A 16,669-nucleotide genomic window follows, 5' to 3' on the forward strand; every position below is an offset into this window, starting at 1 on the left:
ACATTACAGTTGTGCCTCATTTTTCTGTAACAGATGAACATTCTGCCTTTGTGAAACATGGCTCCAAAAACAACACAAATTGAAGGTAATCTATTTTTTAGGGCATGTAGAGGAATCCTGAGTAAAACAATAGTCACAAACCTAAAACATCGGAATTAGTACTTTGTTGCACCTCTTCTGGCTTTTATTACTGGTTGCGTTCTCTGAGGTGTATATACTTCACTAATGTAGAACAGTGTTCTTTATCAATCAGGTTTCATCCTTGCCAAACCGCAGTTGACATCAGCTTTACAGGATGATGCCTTTTCTTCAGTTTGCACCACACATTTTCAGTGCAACTGAGATCAAGACTATTTTGCTAGGCATGTCATTGACTTGATGTCATTCCAGAAGAAAGTGCAAATAATGTTAAACCTATGGCAAGATGCATTATCCTGGGAAATGACTTAATCACCAAAATTCCTTTCGATTAACAGAGTCCATCATTTTAATGTATAGTCCATTTACTGTAGAAGTATAACTCATCTCCCCTGGTCCTTTTGCTGACATGCAATATCATGACTGGAGACTGTCTTGTTTTATTCAAGCAGTCATTTTTATATTTTTCTTTTACATTTGGTTACAGTGGACTAAAGAGAAGCAATTTTGGATGAAGGGGAGATTAATCACAAATCTGCATTGGGCAAGGAGATGATGCTGGAACTTTTGTTTGGTGTCGTTCCAATTAAAAATACAAAGGTGACTGCCTGAAGAAAACAGTTTTCATTCACTGATATGGGGTTAAATGTCTGATAAAGGACCAGGGGAGATGGCTGTCATGACTTCTACAGTAAATGCAAAAATATGCATTGAAATTTGGACAGTTTTGTCATTCAATTAATCGAAAGGAATTTTGGTGATGAAGTCAATTTTCCAGCCTGATTCTTTATCTTGCCATGGAGTAAAGAATGTTAAAACTATTCTTCAAAAAAGACATACCAAGTCAATGGCATGGCCAGCAAACAGTCTGGATCTCAATCCCATTGAAAATTGATGGTGGAATCTGAAGAGAATGGTACACGACAAGGCTCCTTCCTGCAAAGCTCATCTGTCAAATGCCATTCTACAAAGTTGGAAGCTGATTGATTAAGAATATCTACATTAGTGAAGTCTGTTACTCGGAGGAATCAAGCTGTGAAAAAAAGCCAGATTTTTATTTATTTTATTTTAGTTAGGCTTCACAATGCCAGAATGTTCATCTGTTACAGAAAAAATATTTTTGAGACGGTTTGTATTTTTTTTCTAAAAAAAAATAATAAACAGCCGAAGGAACATTTTCCAAGACTGGTGATTCCAGGGGTTATATGTCAATTATATTATAAGGGACTACATTGTCCCTGGAGCAGTTTAGTTTTGTCCCTTGCTCAAGGGCAGAACAGTGAAAGCCAGTAATAGAACCCACAACTTTTCAGGCTACTGCATGCTAGCCTCTGGTCCTTAGCCACTATTATAACCCTTCATAGCATTTTTAGCCTTTAATGATGCCTTTTAATCATCCCTAATCTCATGCACCATGTTCACATACTCCCACACACTATACAACTAAATTCTTTCAAACTCCTTGAAAAATGTGAGTGAGAGATGTGACTATTATGCCACACTTGGTAAATAAGAAGGATCTTATTGCTTAATAGTAAGCGGGTATGTGCTCTCTGCGATTGATTGATTAATGTTTTTCTACAGATAATCATTGCCCCTAAGCTAAATGAGTCAACAGATTCAAGACCATTCTGTATCATCAGATGGAAATTCTTGGATCGACAGTGGTGAGCTTGAACCACAGGTTTTCTTCTTGGTTAATGTTAAGGGGATGAGGCTTGTTGGATCACGATTAAAATCACATAAAAAAACAAGTATCCTACAAGTATCCTATTTTCCCCCTTTCAATCATTGGAGTGCCAGATATACACAATAAAATGACATATTTTGCAACCCCTTTATCATTTCAAGAAATTTTTGACTTCATCCCAATTGTGGTTGGCTGCCATGCATATTTCAAAAATGCCAGGGGGCTGCCAAATTGCCTGTGCCTGTAAGACCAATATTTTCATATTTTTAAATTTCATCCCCGTATTTGAATTCTTCATCTCAAATTACTAAAATGGAATCGTGCAACTTTTCTTGAGTCGTTCTCTGACATTCTCAGTGCTCCACTTCAGTGCTGCACTTTAGACTTCGACATCTGCATTTGCATTTATTCATTTAGCAGACACTTTCATCCAAAGCGACTTGGAATGAGGAATATTATTCAAGCTACAGTGCAGAGCAGGCCTTAGATAGGAATTAATACTGCATCAATCATTACTATTATTTCATATTATCATTACTATACTCTACATACTACTACTATAATCATTACAAAGTTTAGCAGAAGAAAAACGTGGTAGAAGAAGAGGATAGAGAGGGCAGTGCATGGTGTGACTATCCCCAACCCCCCCAAATGTCAGTGGACAGTGAATAATTTGGGACTTTCTTAAAACTACAGCTTAAAATTTCATGACAGTCTCTTGGACAGTAGAAATGGCCTTTTCTTTCCCCTTCTTCCTCCCACATGTTATGGTTATGAATTTGGCAGACGACCATTGTCCAAAGCGACACATAAATACAAAACAACATAATATTTAACATTGAACAGGGAACAGATTAGAATGTTGGTCAAACTATAATAAGGAGAATAGTAATAATAAACAACAATATCAATTCAATCAATAGCCTAATAAAATAAGCAATGAAAATGAGGGGAAAAGCAATAATGAAACAATAATGTCCATTCAATCAATAATATAAAAACAATGACATGGTAAGATTACATTAAAGGTCCAGTATGTAGGAAATAATGGAAAATAAACTGTAACCATTCCAAAAATGATCACCATATGTTGCCAGAGAGTAAGGAAACACGATGAATTGAAGTAATGGCTTATTTGACAACATTACTCTAACCCGTAAAACCCATGAAAAAAGTGTGTTACGGGGCGGAATCTCTTGGAATTTTCGTTTATGTTTTGAACGATTAATTATAGAATAGCGTATTAATAATGGGCTAGCGCATCCTCCTATTTGGGTTGCCAAATTAGCAACGGCCAACTGTCAACAGCTGTCAGTTGTAGTCATGAACGCCTACGAGAGGCAGGCAAATTTACAAAATTAAAACAAGAAACAAATTAAGTGGACATCGGAGGAGCTTCCTGAGATGGTGACGTCTTCGTCAAACGAAGAATATCAAGTCTGACGCAGAGCTGGCCATATTTCTCCACAACAGGTAGCCTAGGCTTAACTTCATCTGCATCCATGGGCGGATTATGAACTGTCGGGCCCCTGGGCCCAGATGTATTAAGGGCCCCCCACTAATTGTCGTATATGTGGGAGGGGGGCGTTTGGGGGTCCTCCCCCAGAAATGTTTTAATTTGTTTGATGTGATTTCCTGTATTCTGGTCCATTTGGGGATGGCCAATACTAAATTCAATCAGATTCATAGCCTACATCCTGATTTGTTGATATTGAGGCAATGATTCCATGCAAAGGCTTGGGCTTCAGGGCCCCCTGACCTCTTGGGCCCCTGGGCCCGGTAGGCCCGTGCAGTAATCCATCCCTGTCTGCATCGCTAACTTCAGCTAAATATGTTACGTTGGTTAGAGAGGTATTTTTTGTTTTCACTGTTTCCGTAATGTGTAGCTAGGTCATGGTTGGAGAAACGTTAAAGCAGCTGCAGGTCAACTAACGTTAGCTAAGTCTTCATTACATCTGGCAACCCAGAAGAGGCTCGCGTCTGGTAGTCTTGAGAACGTTCACCAGTGTTTTGATTTTGGCCTGCAGAACGTTCGGTAACAATCCTACAAATCGCACCTTTAAGGAGAATATCAATAATAAACAATAATGTCAAATTAATCAACAGCCTATGAAAATAAAACAATATTATACAAACCATAACACATAAGAAGCGCTTAAACAACTAAAGACATGTTGAACAGGAATGTCTTTAGACCCCTCTTAAACGACCCAAAACTTCCACAGGAACGGAGAGCACTGGGCAACTCAAACATGTGGTCATTATAGCCACTTCTTCCACTGTGGCAATGTTGGTGGGGTCTTTATAGATAGACCTGCCTGTTATTTTTCATCACACTCAGCAGAGCTCTCTTTGTTTTCAGGGTCCTTCCATAAAAATCCTCCAAAGTCCTCAGGTGCCTGATCCAGTCATGTCGCATCTCCGAACACCACTGTGCAGAGGCAATGCAGAGGGTCTCAGTGGCTTTCATGCATGAATGCTAGTTGTCCTGAAATAGTTTTTTTTTTTCAAGGAGTCAATTGATCTGAGCTTCATCTCAGGTACATGCTGTGCAGAGCTGCATAAAGCTTTCAGTTTTCAACTGACTAAAGATATGCATTTATATTTGTCCATATAGAAATGACAGTGAATTGTAGATATAGTTGGAGGGTAGGGTGAGGGACAGCATCGCTGTTTTTTCTCCTGTCCTTTAACATTTTAGCAGTCTCTGCACATTGATGGTAATTTTGATACCATAGATTTAATAGAGACCCAGTCAGACCAATAGTATGAAAAATCAGGAACAGAGTTTGGAATATTGGACATAATGTTCTATTCCACTTTCTCTCAGCATAAATAGACATAATACAAATAGACAGAAATACAACATGAGGGCTCAACGAAACAGTGGACATAAAAACATAAGAACATAATAAAAACATAAGAATATAATTTGACCCTAAAAATAACTACTGGGCAATGCCCTTCTCACTCACAACACAATCAAATATGTTATGTTTTAATTAAAGGAATGGAGAAACCTGCATTTATGTTGAGAGAAAGTGGAATAGAACATTATGTCCAATATTCCAATATATGGTTTAATGTTCTGCATTATGTCCAATATTCCAATATGTGGTTTAATGTTCTGCATTTCTCATTAGTGGGTCACTTTGGTACTAAAAGTATGATTCTATGTAATGACTGTATGATATCTGTACTGTCCCTGTGTATATCTGTGTGTGACTGTGTTTAGAGATAAGCAGGAATATTATGACTTTGCAGTGTTTCACTGTTCTACATGGCTGCGTCAGTAGCTATCTGCTCCGGATTGCCAGGCTGCCACTAATCAGGGTCTGATTCAGTGTAGTCCACGTGACATGGGATGACCAACGGCATCTCCCGTCAGCCTGGAAGGATACTTAAACTCTAACTATTTCCTTGTCTAGTTAGTGCAGCTGATGGATCTTTAGGTGAAGTCATGCTGTCTCTCCCTTAATGCGCATCATTGTAAATAAACTCTGTTCCTGATTTTTCATACTATTGGTCTGACTGGGTCTCTATTAAATCTATGGTATCAAAATTACCATCAATGCATATGCTCTCTGCTGGCTGCATAAAAAATCGCCCCCTTGGGGATAATAAAGACACCTTGAACCTTGAAGTGTTGGTCACCTCTGTGGTGAGGACAAAGACTTATAGTGACATATCACTCCAAGTCACCTGGGCCTGCTGTGTGTCATTTCATAGCCCTACGGCTGTGCTTACGTGTTCTGCAGAGGCATCCAAGGGTCCAGTTCCATGTGATGTTTGTTTGTCTGTCCATGTGGACCCCCACTCCTCAACAGGAGACAGAAAGTCCTGTGACAGAAAGCGGAATGTTAAAAAAGCCATTGCTGAATTCAGAGAAAACAAAAGATGCAGACATGAAAGATTCTGCTGGAGGAGAAGAGGGTGTATGTCAACCTTTTACAGTGATCTTCTTAGAGTACATATAGATTATTTCAAAATGCAAATTACAGCGTTAATCTGAGGTTCACATGGTCCTCAAATGAGGTCTGTTTTAGGATGATAATGTCGGCTTGTGGCCAAGCGTTCATTGCGACGTCACTTTTTGATCGTTTTGATGTCGGCTCTTCCTATCATTGTGAAGCAGAATTCACCAAGCGTTGGATTGTTCACCCACTAATAGGGAACGTGAGTTGGGATTAGATCGTTGTGAGACAGGTTAGTTTTATGTGTTGTGAGTCAGTGGGCAATGGTCAGTGATGAAACATGCACAGTGTCCACTGGCCATCACGAAAAACAATGTGGAGGTTGTATCACAAAACAACCACTGCTCATATCTTTTACACATTCTACATATCTGGGGTGCAGTGACAATATTTGTTTCACAAAATACAGCCTTGGAACCTCTGATACTTCATATTCAGTACTGGGGCCACTTCTGTTTATCATTTACCAACTTCCTCTCAGTAACATCTTCAGGCATTATGGCATCCACTTCCACTCCTAGACGGCTCTATGTGTCCAGTAAACCCACTGCCATCTCCTCAGTCTCCATTGGTGAGGCCATCATACCTGTCTCTAAACAGGTGATAGGTCTTGGAGTTATCCTGGACAGTACACCATCTCATTTTCCAACCATGTCTTTCGGACTGCTTTTTTCCATCTCAGGAACATCTCCAGATTGCGCCCTGTACTTATGCAACGCTCCACTGAAGTGCTTGTCAACACCCTAACATCTCACATCGACTATTGCAATGCAATCCCGACAGGCATCCCAAGTAAACTCATCCATCGCTTCAGACTTATCTAAAACTCTGGATCACAGATCTATATCATACAAACATCAGGCTGATCACAATGGGAGCAAGGGTCTTATCCTATGGTAGTGCGGAATGGGTACTAGCATGGCTCTGTTCTTCCTTGTTCCTTTTTATGGATATATTCTCTCACTTTTTTTGGCAAGGAACTGGAAATGTTATAGAGCAAAGTGTTGTAATAGCAATGTCAGTTTTTACTCACAATATATATATATATATATATTAGATTCGAGATTAGATTCAACTTTATTGTCATTGAGCAGAGTACAAGTAGAAAGCCAACGAAATGCAGTTTGCATCTAACCAGAAGTGCAAAAAAGCAGAAAAGTGCAATGTGATATACAAAGTATAGACAGGCGATGCAGGACAGGAAATATAGTGCAGTGTAGACAGTAGTATGCAGTAGGTTTACAAAAGATGGCTTAGACTTAGAGTAATATAAATTAGATATAAATATGTGCATTGTATTAGCAGTTACTATATAAGAGCAGAATAAATATGGCTATGTGATATGAACAATGTATGAACATGTACAGATATGTGCAATGTGGTAGCAGTAACAATATAATAGTAGTAAGAATAATATTGATGCAGTATAATTACAGAATACATTGCAACCGGAAAGTTTTCAGACCCTTTCAAGTTTTCCACATTTTGTTATGTTTCAGACTCATCTTAAAATGGATTCAATTCATTTTTTCTCATTAATCAACATATAATAATCCAACACTCCACAAAAAAACAGGTTTTTGGAGTGTTTTGTAAATTTATAAAAAATAAAAGACTGAAATATTCCATTTACATAAGTATTCAGACCCTTTGTTCGCTTGCAATTGAGCTCTGGTGCATCCTACTTCTATAAATGGTCCTTGAGATGCTTCTACAACTTGTTTGGAGTCCACCTGTGCCTAAATGAATTCACTTCTTACTAAGGTCTCACAGTTGATGGTGTATGTCAGAGAGAAAACCAAGCCACGAGGTCAAGAAAATTGTAGACAGGGTTGTGTGAAGACACAGATCTGGGGAAGGATACAAGAACATTTCTGCAGCATTGAAAGTGCTCGGCAGCCTCCATCATTCTCAAATGGAAAAGTTTGGAACAACCAATAGTCTTCCTAGATCTGGCCGCTCAGCCAAACTGAGTAATCTGGGGTGAAGGACCCAATGGTCACTATTAATGACATCCAGAGATCCTTTGAGAGGATGAGAGAAGCTTTAAGAAAGAATGGAGGTGGTTTTAAAGCACGCGGGGACAGCCACCTGGGCTAGTGACAGATTAAATATGTCAGGTCAAGGTCTTAGAGTGATATAGCATTGTTGGCTCATTGCTAATGCTGAGGTGAAAAGGTCTTATTCTGTTTTATTTGTCAGTCACAGGATGAGGTCATGATGGGCTGTTTTATATACGGTTTTTGTATGGTTTCATATTTATCAATAATGTCCAAAATAGAAACTGAACCACAATATTTATTTTGTGCTTTGTAAAATGTGATTACAGTTACACAAATAAAATGTAACTCTCAATTGTGAGATGGTAAACCTCACAAGATCATAGATGATGTAATATAAAGAATGACCAATGAGGGGAGCTCTAATTCCTACATAACCAGAGCAGTATATTATTTATCTACAGCTCTGTACATAATAATAATTAATTTGTCCTTGTCCACAAATTGCTCCAATGGGTGCATACGGTTCCATGTAGAGCAGCCTAGTAGAATCAGTATCTCTTAGAAATAATGTAACATTATGACTTAAATATTGCGAAATTGCCTGCATTCTCAAGCTAGAAATATTTACTTTCGATGTCATGATATCACATTTACTCCCATATAGACAAATCCCGCGAAAAGAATGGAAAACACTGTTATAAACAGTGTGATGCGTGGAATGGTAGCTGTGTTTGGAGTTCCATTCCTGTTGTAATGAACCCGTGAGACGTCAATAACTTGTAATTTGTAATAATAATATAACATAAAAAACAAAAGATTCTTTCATGCAAGGTATCTCCTCTGGTATTCTGTCCACTGATAACTAAACACATGTTTATGTTCATTTTGTGACAAGGCCATCAACCACCTAAGACCAGTAGAGAATTATTATTATAATACTTAATCTCTGAGGAAATAATTGATATGACAGAATTATCCTTCAATTCCTTTTATTCATCTGTGTTTTCATGGAGCCTAAAGCTACATGACAGTCACACAGCTATGTTTAATGGTTTTAATTTTGTTATCTCCCAGACAATGGTAATGTGAGACAGCCAAATGCATCCTCTTGTGAGTGCCACTGTCATGTTAGCAGCACCAGATGTACGTAACAGGCATCTTGTCTGTAACTACAACCATAAGTAAAAATCCAGGGAAGCCATTAGTCGTTGCACAGTTTAATAATGTTGATTAACTTTTTTCAGTGATTCAAAAAGGATTTCTAGGCTGTGCAATCATCAAAGTGCAGAATATGTATTCACAATGTATTTTGACTTCCTACTGAGGAAGACAACGTCATTTCAGAGATCAACTTGGGTATGTGTTATCAACAATACCCAACGGTCACAACAATGGAACCTGGGATGCATCACTAAGAGTCACCTCTGATTCGCCACTAAGAAAACCAAGTCATTTTTTAAATGAAGCAGATATTTAATAGATTTTGTTTAAATGGTTGGGGGTACTGTCTGCATGTACATCCAGGATTTTATTGAACTCTGTTTTATTATGTGTACTCATCCCCACTGAAGCTCTCACGCTATGTGGGAGTGCTTGAGGATTTTAAGCTTCTTCGGAAATGGTATTCTATCAACAACTCTGAAGAAAGCGGAAGCTAAAATAACACCTGACTCTTTGCCCTTACGTTCCAGTGGGAAAGAGGGAAATTAACTCTGTGAGTGTCCTTTCACTTACCTTCCTGACATGGACTAGGCCTCAATCTGTCTTGCTGTCAGAGCATCGGTGACCCCATTGCTTTCCAAGTGCCTGTGGCGCCCTGTATGATTGATACATAATCTCGCACAGGTGTGTTTTCACTTTGATGTCAAGCATATCCATATATGAGCATGCAACCAGAAGCAACAGCTATCATCAGCATAGCAGGCTGTTCTCCAGTCCACAACAATTTAATCCACTACAGCAGGGGGGGGGGAAACACTACAGTATGTGATTCATAGTACATGATTCATTTTTCAGACACTCAGAGAAAAAAAATAACTTTGCAGAAACAGCTCATGTGTGGTTGTCTTCCTGGAATTATTCATGTCCAGGATAGATGGGATTCCTTTGGAGCACAGTGTACACATGCTCATTTCAATTCCCCCATTATCATTCATCATCACAGACAGAGTTTCACTTTAAATAATTCAGCCAACAAACATACTTGCCTGTCTTGGGGGGGTTCCCATGCAATGACTGGGCCACATGTTGATTGAAACCAAGCCAGAGACTGAAGTGAATTGCAGATTGCTCTCTATTTCATTATCCAGAATGAGTTCTAAGCCTATTCTCACCATGTATACCCACAATGTACATCCAACTAGATGTACTCTCATTTGTGATGATCTTACCCTATTTATATTTAGATGAAGGTCTTTTAGATTGGGAATCATAGAGAACGATAATATGACGGAGGAAAAGATAGAGGACAGAGAGGATGAACAAATTGATCCATAAACATCACAGGCAAACACAGTGCTGGTTAGTCTAATAACCTAGCATCAGTGTCTGCTGCTGTCTCAGAGAAATTGAGCTTTGGCACACACTTATTGTTTGCCTTCAGGTGGTCTGTGCAGACATTAAAAATGCTTGATATGGTATATTTACTGATCCAGAACTGTCTAAAATATGCATTGCCATTTGGGTCAAATTCTCTGTAATTTTGTCCCCCCACAATTCAGAAATGCACAACCTCTCAACCCCACATGCATGCATGCACACACACACACACACATAGGACTGCATCATAAAAAAAGCATGCATGAAAGGTAATATACAAAATTAGCAGATACATTTGAAGAATACTAATAATGGACATTAGAGGTACCTCTTTCAAAGGAGATGTGTTCAGTGGATGCATACAAACCAATTCTTCCTCAGAGACTGGATCACCTACCTATTGACTTTTCATTATATGATGCACTTATTTGGTGTTTATAACTTCCTGACTGATCCTGCCCAGGTCATTGGGTTGTCCCTCAGACAATTGAATTTCCTGGGCGGAGGGCAAGGGGAGGATATAGGATGTGTGGTATGCTCTTATTCTGCTGACTCAGATGTGGTAAACTACAGCCAACCACTCAGGAATCCCAACCTCCTTCGACTGATCTGCTTAGGATTGACAGTTGAAACATACGGTGTGTTTACAAAGGCAAGATATGTTCGAGGTAAACAACTTTTACATGTACATGCTGAATGTCACAACGCATAGCCTAGAACCCTTATTACAATTTGACAGTTTGATAAGATTTATTTTCAACCAGGAGTCACACGTTTAAACTAGAGTTTGATTATGAATCAACAGTTCGACCTGGGGTACAGAGTGAGAGAAAAACAGACCAGAAAAGGTTAGAAAATCTCTATTTAATCCCATCACCACCACTGTGAGCTTGTGGGAGCCAATTACGTGTACTTTTGGCTCCTGTCAGTCAGAAACCACTGGTCCATCACTCCCACATCTCAGTTGATGACGGGAAAGGAGCATCTGAAAGCTTTTTCTGCTACTCCTACGCCCCGTCGATCTTCCACCTCAGTGGCCTATGGCTCCCTCGATCTGAGTGTGTTAGTGTGTCACCAAAAGTCAGGTGAATCAAATATGAATGTGTAGTGTTAGAATTTAGGATAATAAGAATCAAGGTGTTTAAGCTAATTTGGGTTTACAGTTTTACACTGCGTGGTGGATTTTGCTGAAATCAATGTGTTTACGCATTCATGTCGCACGCAATGTGTGCGTGTCTGTCAGTAAAACAATTATTAGGATGAATGACATGTGAGCTGTCATGTTCGAGCGAATTACTAGGGAGTAATATTTAAAGAAAAATTCCGGTTTTTAGCACTTTAAGGCCCTTTTCTGGTTTGTTTTGGATGAACTAGAGTGGTGGACACCGAAATTTTGACTATTGGTCCTGTCTCGACTTTTCTGACTCGTTTTGAATCGCCTTTTCACTTCTCAGGGTGGCTGGCAATGGGCATACTGTAGTAGGCTACTCAAACATGTCCTAAAACAACCCTTAACGTTCGTTTTCAAAACTGTGCAACTCACCGAGTGGTTAGTGGAGTTCGTTGACTATTAAAAGCAAATATATCGGCGCAATGTATGATTCGTATTTGAACCTGAAGCATAGACGGTGGCGCAACGTGCAATGAGTCTTCCAACAGAAATCAATGGGATTTTACAAAATGCCAAATAAAAGACGACAGAAACTGTATTTCGCTACGCTACTTGTTTTGGAACATCAACGAACACCACTAACCACTCGGTGAGTTGCACAGTTTTGAAAACGAACGTTAAGGGTTGTTTTAGGACATGTTTGAGTAGCCTACTACAGTATGCCCATTGCCAGCCACCCTGAGAGGTGAAAAGGCGATTCAAAACGAGTCAGAAAAGTCGAGACAGGACCAATCGTCAAAATGTCGGTGTCCACCACTCTAGTTCATCCAAAACAAACCAGAAAAGGGCCTTAAAGTGCTAAAAATCGGAATTTTTCTTTAACAGAGTAGAAACTGAGGACATGAAACTTTGTAAACATATCATTTAATGCTGTGATGTGACCCCCGGTCCCTCCAGCACACACATGCTCCACATCACACAAACAGAAAACAGCAACATATGTTTTATTCAGGCCTTAGTTTCCGTGCTGCCCCACTGTTATGTTCGCCAATGATTAATTAATTTCATTTGGATTTCTTGTGTGGTTGTGCCCTCCTCCTTAAGATGTCATGAGCACAGCAGAGAGCTTCCCTGCACGCGGCGCACAGGGGGAAACTTGCACAGCGGTGGCGCCGTTTCATGAAAACGCGCGCATCATCGCACCATTCATGGCACGGACACAAGCGTATGTAACCCCCCCCAACCCCTAAGCCTCTCTCTCTCTCTCTTCTTTGGAAAGAAGAGGGAGCGTGTGTCTTAGAGAGAGTTGTCAGTTAACATGAATCAGCTGCTTTTCCTTTAGGAGGAGAGGCACTTTATCAAGCAACCTCCACCCCATTTCCCATGGGCGATGTGCCAGGGTGTGTATGGATATCTACAGCTTTCACAGACAACAGTGATTACAAACATGTGAATCAGAGCCGTTGTCTCTGCCTCAGTCTGTCCGAGTTGTACAAGAGCCCACCCCTTCCAGCTTACTCTCCAGTGGAAACGGTCTCCTACCCTTGTGTCAGAAAGAGACGCCTCCTCCCTAGGTGAACAAACACATCCACACTCTCTCACTCACTCACTCAATCACACACACACACACACTCAGGCACTGCACACATACACACTCAGGCACAGCGCACACACATTCACATTCTATTCAGAGTGCACCACTCAGCGACCGCTCCACTCATTCAGCCTTGGCTCTTGATGTCTCTTGGCTGCTTGCGTAGGAAAAGAGGCAGAGGCTGGCTGTGACTTTTGCTCCTCCAGGGGGAATCAGAGGCGACACGGCACAGGCAGCATGCCCTCAAACTCACACATTACCACACACACACACATACACATGGCTCACACACAAACACATACACATGGCTCACACACAAACAGCAGGATTTATAGCTCAGGAGTGGCGCTGAGTTAGAGCCCATGCCTGTGACTTGACCTGGCTGCTGAGGGAGTTCCTGCTTTTTGTTGTTCTGATTCAGTGTGACTCCCCTACGCAGTCCCCGAGCACTTCCTCCACCAGACGCTCAGGATTTCCGCAGCTTTCCCCGACCTGAGGACATCACCTCCCAGACTTGTGAGGCCGCTGACCTCTTCAGCTGTTTGGACGTTTGTGACGTTTTTGTTCTGTGAACGCTGTGGAAGTGGTTGGTATTTCTCTTTTTCTTACACTGTGACTAATGAAGCTCAGAGTTGGACTTAGGATAGTTGCTGACTCTAGACTTGGTTTGCTCATTCGACTTGGACTGGCATTCTTTGTGATGGATGACTGACCTCTCCAAGCAAGACAACTAGTACTGTCATTGTTGTCTTTATCTTCTTCCCAATGTTGTCAGATGTATGCCAGATGGAAGATAATCTTTTCCACACACAACTCATTCCCCTGTTGGAATAATGTTGGAAACCCAGTCTTTCAGTGGATAGTCTTCTCTCCCTGACATTTTCAGAATTGTGAAGGCTTTGGAGTTTCTCTCTCTGTCTCCCTGTCTGTCTTCCAGAGAATTCACCGGGTTGGTCAGTTGCTAAAGAACTTTGTTGGCATTGCATCGGTTGTGAAGACACAGCTCTGTGCGCAGTTTTCACGGATCATCATTGCCCTTGGACATTTTCAGCTGGTTTGGAAATTGGACTAATTTTAACATCACTTTTCCCCCTTTTTAAATATATTTTCTTTTTTTTATTTGTTTTGTTGTATGTCTTGGTGTCACGGGTACGCTGGCAACTACGCCGCTCCGTCCGGCATTTTTTGTATTTGTTATTTTTTAAATGTATTTGTCATGTCTTGATGTCATGGGTACGCTGGCGACTACGCCGCTCCATCCGGCATCTTTTGTCTTGTTGTTATGTGTCTTGTTTGTGGAGCGCTTTGGGTTGCACTATGTGCATGTTAAATGCGCTTTAAAAAATAAATCTGACTTGACTTGACTCCCTCTCTTTTTCTCCCTCACCCTCTCTCTCTCTTTCTCTCTCTCTCCCTCTCTCTCTCTCTAGTCAAAGAGCCTCTGGCTGTGTGTGCAGCAACAGCTGAGAGACATTACCCACAGATGCCCAGACCACTGCGGGAACTAAAGCTGATATGGAGAAAACACACTCCTCCATTTGAGGTAATCTTATTTCATAAATTGGAGAGCTTGTGGGCAGTTGGTGACGCCACGTCTGTACATCATAGAGGTTATTAGTGTAAGCTTGATGTGTAAATCAGTGACAGTTATATGCTCTGTTCAATCGTATCAGGGAAAGGTTGGCTTTACGTTGTGCGTGTGTGTGTGTGTGTGGTGAGTATTTGGTCTTACAAACTGATTGGCCAGACTAAAATTAGCTGGTCACAAAACGTTTGCCAAAACCGAGTGCATTTGTTTTTCACTTTACTTGTGCGGACAGACTCACAACACGGCTTAAGATGTGTGTAATTACCTTAAACTGATTATTGTTGCCCTGCTTGCAAAACAGTGTTTTAATTCCAGTTAAAAGCTGTGTTTGATTTAGTTAGGGTAATTTCATGGCTGATTTAAAAAAGTATTTTCTTCAGCAGATGAAAATGGTTGTAACTGAACTGTTTTTAAATGCCTGGAGGTATCCCCCCATCACTTTACAGGTTTTAGACATAAACAATGACCATGTTTAATAGAACTCCAGTTGTGATGTGCTGCACGTACCTCTTCCTTTTAAGTAAGGTGTCAGACCTGTAATTTAGGCATCAGACAGACAAGTGGAATTCAATTCAAGCTGAGGGATGAGTGATGACGCCCCCTTATGCATAGTGAATTGTGTTATTTGTGTATGCCTGTGTGTTTTTCTAGTCCATCCATCTGAATAATTAATTCCCGGGACCCTGTGGAGCCATGCGTCTATCCTCTTGCACAGAAGGAGGGAGGCTGCCACTGCTGCACCTCCTTGGTCTCCTTCTGATGGTCATGCTCTCCTGTGGGCCTCGGCCTAGCCTGTCCAAGTTCTCCCACCACCACCGGGAGCACCACCATCGTAGCCACCAGCACCACAACCACCGCGACATCGTCCTGGCGGTGGTGCTGCCCCAGAACAATACCTCGTACCCTTGGGCATGGCCGCGAGTGGGCCCGGCACTGGACCGCGCCATCCACCTCATCAACCGGGACCCCACGCTCCTGCCCGGCCGCAACCTGAGCCTGGAGTTCGCCAACAGCGAGGACCACCGCGGCATCTGCTCCGAGTCCGTGGCGCCGCTCATGGCCGTCGACCTCAAGTTTGCCTTCGACCCCTGGGCCTTCATCGGACCAGGGTGCACCTACACCTCGTCGCCCGTCGGGATGTTTACCAAACACTGGGGGATCCCCATGGTGACCGCTGGTGCCCCTGCCGTCGGGTTCATCCTGGCAGACATGTATACCAGTATCACCAACACGGGTCCTACCCACACCAAGCTGGGGGAGTTCGCCCTCCACATCTGCCGCCATTTTGGGTGGCACCAACACACCATAATTATGTTCAGTGACAACAAGTTGGGGGACCGTCCCTACTACTTTGCTGCTGAGGGCCTGTACACCAAACTACATGAGGAGAACATCACTGCACAGGATCTAGTGTTTGAGGATGACGCGGTGAACTACACAGATATCATCTCTAGGATCCAGAATGAGGGGCGAGGTACGTGTTTTCTTGTGTTTGCTTTTTGGAAAGTAGAAGGTCAGTCATGAGCTGTTAACGGTCCTGTCCTCACATTGTTTGCTCCATTTATCCAGAGAGATTGTCCATATCAATTTCTCATCTTGCTTCTAGAATTATGCTGATTGGCAGAATGAAGCTAGGCACAGGAAATAAAGTGATGACATTTAATTCTCTAGACAGGGATGTCTCTAGAAATTTTCATTGTGGGCACAGTTGCTCATGCATCCACTCTATTGCACCATTTGTCCTCTATTGAGATTCTCTGACAGCTGTGAAGCAGGAAGAACAGGTCTGCCTGCATATCTTTCTGTTTTCACTAGCATTCACCTCTATCTGCGTTTTTTGTGATGTTTACAGAGGGTCAGTATCGGGTATCAGCTCTAAATCCCTTCCTCAGACATTGGCCAATTGTTGTGGACTCGCAGGGTTAGCTAATGCCACTCTACAGCGGTGAACACCATGCCTGCATTCGATTCCAGGCATCTGAGACAAACAGACAATGAGAAGGGGGATAAGATTAGATTAAGAAATTGCACTA

General features: G+C 41.4%; 1 protein-coding gene across 3 annotated transcripts in view; it reads left to right on the top strand.

Moving 5' to 3' along the window:
- The first annotated feature begins 13,071 nt into the window (after nucleotides 1-13,071).
- npr1b (natriuretic peptide receptor 1b) overlaps nucleotides 13,072-16,669 on the top strand; it is a 76,704-nt gene continuing 73,106 nt past the window's right edge. For 2 of the 3 annotated variants that reach the window (XM_076280370.1, XM_076280372.1), the window contains exons 1-2: nucleotides 13,072-14,591; nucleotides 15,288-16,110. In XM_076280370.1, the coding sequence (XP_076136485.1) occupies nucleotides 15,330-16,110 (781 nt within the window). In that variant the 5' untranslated portion in view covers nucleotides 13,072-14,591; nucleotides 15,288-15,329. The remainder of the gene's footprint in view (nucleotides 14,592-15,287; nucleotides 16,111-16,669) is intronic. The other variant, XM_076280371.1, reaches the window with a different exon arrangement.

Source organism: Alosa pseudoharengus, unplaced genomic scaffold (assembly GCF_046254945.1).
Source record: "Alosa pseudoharengus isolate Yale_2024_CS ecotype anadromous, Long Island Sound unplaced genomic scaffold, YU_APseudo_1.1 YU_APseudo_1.1_scf_12, whole genome shotgun sequence".
Lineage (NCBI taxonomy): Eukaryota > Metazoa > Chordata > Actinopteri > Clupeiformes > Clupeidae > Alosa > Alosa pseudoharengus.